This window comes from Caretta caretta, chromosome 3, assembly GCF_965140235.1.
Source record: "Caretta caretta isolate rCarCar2 chromosome 3, rCarCar1.hap1, whole genome shotgun sequence".
NCBI classification, from domain to species: Eukaryota; Metazoa; Chordata; order Testudines; family Cheloniidae; genus Caretta; species Caretta caretta.
The window spans coordinates 175,301,649-175,308,236 of NC_134208.1; the positions used below are offsets into that span (position 1 = coordinate 175,301,649).

The 6,588-nt window shown below is 45.9% G+C and overlaps 1 protein-coding gene across 1 annotated transcript; it reads left to right on the forward strand.

Annotated features, from left to right (window-relative positions):
- Positions 1-1,251: 1,251 nt before the first annotated feature.
- Positions 1,252-6,200, forward strand: SIX3 (SIX homeobox 3). Its single transcript, XM_048842991.2, has 2 exons — positions 1,252-2,269; positions 4,811-6,200. The coding sequence occupies exons 1-2, from the start codon at positions 1,518-1,520 to the stop codon at positions 5,001-5,003; spliced, it is 945 nt and encodes a 314-aa protein (XP_048698948.1). The 5' UTR covers positions 1,252-1,517; the 3' UTR covers positions 5,004-6,200.
- Positions 6,201-6,588: the final 388 nt, after the last annotated feature.

The window sequence follows — 6,588 nt, forward strand, 5'->3', positions numbered from 1 at the left end:
ACAAAAGAGTTACCAGCTCAAGATGCTGATTAAATCTTCTTAAAAGCAACATACCTAATAGTAAATATAGATGCAAGGGAGCAAGATCCAGGAGCCTCGCTAGCCGTTGGAATACTATGGAGTTAAAACTGCAAGTAGACTTTCTTTGCCCACACTTTAAAAAATCAACACATTTAATTTAATCGTCAAACTTGTTTCTTTCTTTTCCCCAAAGTTTGGGGCAGAAACGGTATGTAAAGGAGGAAACAGATGTTAAAAGGGTGGCTGGCACGTACGCGAGAGGCTAGCTGAGAAGAAAGAAACAAATGAGAGGGTAAAAAAGAGGGATATGGGAAAAGACGGAATGAAAGAAAAACCAGAGAGAAAAGCGAAAAGGAGAAGAAAGCAGAGGAAGAGAAGGCATTAAGGGAAAGAGAGGCATTTAGCTGGGAAAAGAAAGGCAGAAGAGGGTTGAACATGCCAGTTATTCGAAATGCTTTTCTCTAAGTTAAAGCCCGCAGACAGGGCCCGTTGAGAGCACGGATGCTCCCGGCAGCACTGCATCCCTGCAGGGGACTCTGCAGATCCCGTTAAACTTGAATTTTAGCAGGTACCCTGTTAAGTGAAGGGCGGGGGAGACATTCTGGAGGGAACCAGAGCTAAACCCAGAACGTACTGTGTGTGCCGCTTCTGGGAGGGTCACCGGCATGAGGATGGGTCTAATGATCTCATCTTTCTTTTCTTCCTCGGCACTATTAGTGTTCAGATAGGCAGAATGAAGTGAAACTACGTGCAAATCATGTGTAAATTGTCTCAGTTAGGAGCCCTTTATCCGAACGTGTATCCCAGCCTGGCCCATTTACTTTCCCCCCATATCTCCTTTAGCTTTAACGAGGCTCGTTAGGATCACAATAATATTCCACCCTCTAATTGCTCATCCCATTCAACAAATATGTGCACACTGCTTTTCGCATTATTTGATCCCTTATTTAGGAGGGGTGTGGAGGGGGAGAGACGGAGAGAAGGGGAAGTGCCGAGATTAAGAGTTGAAAAGATAAAAAAAAAAAACCAAAAAAACCTTTTCCACTAACCACCCTGCCTCCCTTCCCCCCGTGCATTTGCGCGAAGTGGTAAAAACCTTTCTTACGTACTCACTAATGATTGGCAGGGCTGACAGTGATTGGCAGGGGGTGCTATGGCAACGCCACAACGACACTCAGAAGACCAATAGAAAAGCGAAACAAAATGTTTCAATGCTGCACTCACTGTGGATTTAGGGGAGATATTATGAGGCTGTTGTCATTAGGGCGATTGCTGTTGAATCATTGAATCTTGACTCGGTGGCGGTGCTGGGTTGGGGTGTGTGTGTGTGTGTGTGTGTGTGTGTGTGTGCGTGCGTGCGTGCGTGTGTGTGTGTGTGTCTCTATGTGGCTGTGTGTGTGTGTGGATGCGTGCGGGGTGTGTGTGTCCTTCTCTCCCTTCTGCCTGCCTTGCTTCCTTTTCTCCTTGATTTATTTCCCCCTCTCTCAGGTCATCCCATGGTTTTCCGGTCCCCTTTAGAGCTTTATCCCACCCATTTCTTCTTGCCAAACTTCACCACCGACCCGCATCACCGCTCCTTACTTCTCGCCAGCAGCGGCGGCGGCAGCGGCAGCGGCGGCACGGGCTGCAGCCCCGGCGGCGGAGGCAGCTCCAGGGCACCCCAAGAAGAGTTGTCAATGTTTCAGCTGCCCACACTCAACTTCTCCCCGGAACAAGTGGCCAGCGTCTGCGAGACGCTGGAGGAGACCGGAGACATAGAGCGGCTGGGGCGGTTCCTCTGGTCGCTGCCCGTGGCGCCAGGGGCATGCGAGGCCATCAACAAGCACGAGTCGATCCTCAGAGCCCGGGCGGTGGTGGCCTTCCACACCGGCAACTTCCGAGACCTCTATCACATCCTGGAGAACCACAAATTCACCAAGGAGTCCCACGGCAAGTTGCAGGCCATGTGGCTCGAAGCGCATTACCAGGAGGCCGAGAAGCTGAGGGGTCGCCCGCTAGGGCCGGTTGATAAATACAGGGTGAGAAAGAAGTTCCCGCTGCCCAGGACCATCTGGGATGGAGAGCAGAAGACGCACTGCTTCAAGGAGAGGACTCGCAGCCTCCTCAGGGAGTGGTACCTGCAAGACCCCTACCCCAACCCCAGCAAGAAAAGGGAACTGGCGCAGGCCACCGGCCTCACCCCCACGCAAGTAGGCAACTGGTTCAAAAACCGAAGGCAAAGAGACAGAGCAGCCGCTGCTAAAAACAGGTCAGTGCACACGGCACCCCCACCCTGGGAGGAGAGCGAGAGGCAGGGCTGGGCTGATTGCTAGGCTTGGTAGTGCTCCCGGAGTTCTTTATTTGGGCCCCAGCGGCGGGGGAGTTTGTTTGTTTATCTTGAATAATAATTCATAAAGAATCAAGCCGAGTCCTGCGTACCAATCTGCTTGCTCCAGCTGCAAAGCTGCAGCCGGCAAAGGAGTTGTTATGAAGCCCAGCACCGGGAAGCCTTCGCCGCTTGCCCGAACAAAGTTTATTCGCACGCACACACTCGTACCCGGGGTGTCCAAGAGTCTATTCTTTTTAAAAAAGACTTTCCTTCTTTCCAAACCCGTGTGTGTGTTGTTCGGTTGACAAACGGCCTCCCCAGATTGCAGCGAAGGTTCTCTCCTTTCCTTGTGGATTGGTAAAAGTGACGGGGAGCCACCCGGTGCTGAGCGTGGTGTGTGTGTGTTTTTTTTAAAATGTCACTTGTGTTGGCACATTTTAGTGGAATCTCCCCCCTCCCCCTACACGCACACACACTAAACAGTTTAAACAAACATCATAACTCAAAGTGCGCTTCTGCAAAGAAGGCAGCTGCTCTCCTATTGTTCCTATTAATTATAAAAAAACAAACAAACTAATTTGCCTAGGAAGGAAAAATAGGGGAAAGCAAGGAGGCACTGAAACGCATTTTCTTTCGCTTTTATATTTATAGGTGTACACGGGATGATTCGCTATTTGTGTGCGGATAGTATAGTGTGTGTGTGTGTGTGTTTGTGTTTAAAGTGTCCACTTAAAGCCAACCTTAAATTCAACTATTTCCTGTTTTGTCTCAACGTAGTTTTTATACGTTATTTTAAAATTTAAAATAGACCTTTCAGTCGGCTTTAAAGATAGATTTTAAAAAAATACATAGAGTTATGGCTGGAAGTGTGTAAATAGAACTTACTGTTCTTTTTTATATTGCCTCCCCCTCCCCCCTTCCCCCCAATTCCTTTGAATTGTACTATTGGTACTGGTGATTCCGAGTCCTGAAAAAAATACAAAGGGCAACTGCTTCACTATTTGATTTCCATCAACTGGAAGGCAGAGCAGCTAAGTACTGTAAATAAACAGAAGTTGCATACGGATGCTTTTGTTGACTGAACGCTGTTGACAGCGGAAAGAATACACCAGGAATTGTAATGGGAGAAAATAACCAAACACGCCAAAATTAAACAATTTTAAAATGACTGGAAATTTTAGAACGATATGCATTTCTCTGCTCTTTGCGGGCATTGAAATGAAGAAATGCTCGGGGGGGGGGGAATCAGGTGACTGAGGGGTGCGTTTTGATCAACACTGGGAGTGTTTGTTATGCGTTGTGAATGACTGGTCAGCTCAGGACTTTTAGCTTCTTTCCCCTTATTCTTGAATTAGATTTCCTCTATATTTAGAACCGAATAACCAAGCGCAGGAGAATGGTCAGAATAGGATGATGCAATTGAAGATTTGTATTTGGTTTTGTATTTATTTTGTCTGTGTGAAATCAAATGCCTTCCCGTGCGGTGACATTGCGAGGGACAGCAGTTTGGAGTCTTTTGTTTAGTTTCTTGTTTTTTCAAAACGGAAGCAGACTTTAAATTAAAGCGTTCTCCCTTTTAGAGGGATAGAAAAAATGCATTCTAGATTTGTCGCTAAATACTTGGGAGATGTTGCTTCCCTCACCCCTTCTCCAGAGCACCAGTGTATTTCTTTACACGTTTTAAAAAATGTTCTGTATCTAGATATAAGCAGACAAGATAGGTCAGTTTCACCTGCAATTCTTTTCTGCTCCAGAGCACTCTTTGTAGCTTTCCATATCCACTGTGCGTTTGATAAACGCACACATATTGTCTTAGTTTAGATTAGGCCCACAGTACCCTGGTGTCTGGTGGAAAAATGGACTAGTGGCGGTGGAGGGGGGGCGGGGGACAAAGAGAGATATTTTAAACGAAATCTCAGGCGCAATAAATTAGTTCCCCATCTCCATGCTTTTCTAAAGTTGGGACCTCTCTTTATATCTGAGCTTCAGCCGATCATATCTGAAGTGGGCTTTCTCCGATCTGTTTTGAAACACTTGCAAGAGGCTGTCTGCAGCTGCGGTGACAGGAAGCCGAGGCAATGCAGTTCACGGCCGACAGCTTTACCAAAACAAGACTGAGAGAAGGGGGGGGGGTTTCACCCATTGAACCTTGATGGCCTATGTACACAGGCATGCATATGTATGTGTGTACACGGTGCCCGGGCAGATAGCGCTCTGTAGGTTGCAGATCGCTATGAAAAAGCCAGGCAGGCTGAGATGAGAAGGTGACCAAGCGTGGGGCTCCGAGCCCGAGAGGGAAGCGGGAGGATGCGGCTGGAGCCCGTTGCGGAGGGAGGCTGTTTGTTTGGGGAGTTGTTTGTTTGGGGAGGTGTGTTTGCAAGGGCTGGGGGAAGCGGGGAGCTGCTGCCTGCTGCCGCCTGTGGCTCGCTCTTCCTCTCTCAGAAGGACTGTGTCGTTGTTTTGTCTCCCCGTGCGATGCAGGCTCCAGCACCAGGCCATAGGACAGAGCGGCATGCGATCGCTGGCAGAGCCCGGCTGCCCTACACACAACTCGGCCGAGTCTCCGTCCACGGCGGCCAGTCCTACCACCAGCGTCTCCAGTTTGACAGAAAGAGCCGAGACGGGGACCTCCATCCTTTCGGTAACCTCCAGCGACTCGGAATGTGATGTATGATACCGGCAAACAATCCAAACCAACCAGCCGAGCACCCTCTCCCCGACCCAGACCAAACAGACCAACGGCCCCAGAATCAGGACACACAGACCCACACTCAGCAAGAGAAACGCCAAGCAAACAAATAAACAATAGCAAACAAACAAACAAAAAGAGAATCCATCGACACCATCGACAGCCACCGCCGCCACCAAGAGATGGAGCTAAAACTTCAACAGACAGTCACTGACACTGATGCTGCAGCGGGGGGAATAATAATAATTATATTAAAAAAAATGACAATTGCATTCTTTTTAGGACAAGCACGATTTCTCCTTTGCGCTTTTCCATGGACGCATTTCACCCACTTGCATGATAATGATGATGCTGATGATTAAATTTGTATCTGGGAAAAATATTCTCTATAGTAAAGAAACAAAAACAAAAAACAAACAAACAAACAAACAAAAACTCCGATCGAATTTGTATAAAAACAATAAAAATTAAAAAAAAAATAAAAAGGAACTCCTTGAAGAGGGAAATAACAAATGTTTATCGCCTTTTTGTTGGTTCTCTCCCTCTCTCTCTCTCTCTCTCTCCCTCTCGCTCTCTCTCTCTGTTTTTAAGTCCAAGTGATGGTCCAACCAAGATGCAATCTTCTGTTTTTTTGTTCAGCAGACAATCATTTTATTCGTAAGCACCTTTTTTTCTCCCCTTCTGTCACTGCCTGTGTGGGTGCTGGTTATAAATGTGGGAAAAAGAATAGTTATGACTGTAACAGATTTTTATTTTTATTTCAAAATTTTATATGAATTATGTATATCTTAATGATGCGGTCATTCCCCCAGTTTGTAATATATGTGTAGAAATGCCTGTATATGATATTTGCTCTTTTCTTTCTTTTTTTCCTCTCTCTCTCTGTCTCCATCTCTCTTTCGCTCCTCTCCTTTCTATTTTCCTTGACTCGGTGTTCCTTGCACAAACTTAGCTGTCACGATCTGACCTGCTAGGTTTTAAAAAGGGACCTCAGCGATAGAAAACAGCTTAGAGTGCAACTGTAGTTATCTTATGCAAAAGCTATTTTGAGTATTTCATAGCCGCTATGGGGTCTCTTCTTAAACTCCACGTAGGACGCTTATACTATTGTTTCCTTCACTGCGTGTTTATCTATATGTACAAACTTTCTAAATCAAATACAGTATTCCATTTTCTTATCTATTCAGCGATGTTGGTGTTTTTGTCTATTGCAAATTATATATCTGTATCTATATATTACTCCCCACGTCCTAATGGAGAAATTATTTTTTAATCTTTGCTTGGTTAGGTGAGCCACGATGAATTATTCAAGTTTATATCTACTGAAGCGCTCAGGCTGGTTAGCAATGCACGCCAGTGGAATCTGGAATTTACTCGTGTGTATATAGCAGCGAGGCGCGTTTGGCTTTTTTGTCTGGTTTTCGTTTTAATTTCTATGTGTTTTGAAGTAAAGTGCTGTGTTTGTCGCCCATTTAAAATTAATTTTAAAAATAATATAAAATCACTTTTCATTAAATGTCTGCCTTAGTGAAATGAACAGTGTCTGTAAAGGGGAAGGAAAAGAAAACTT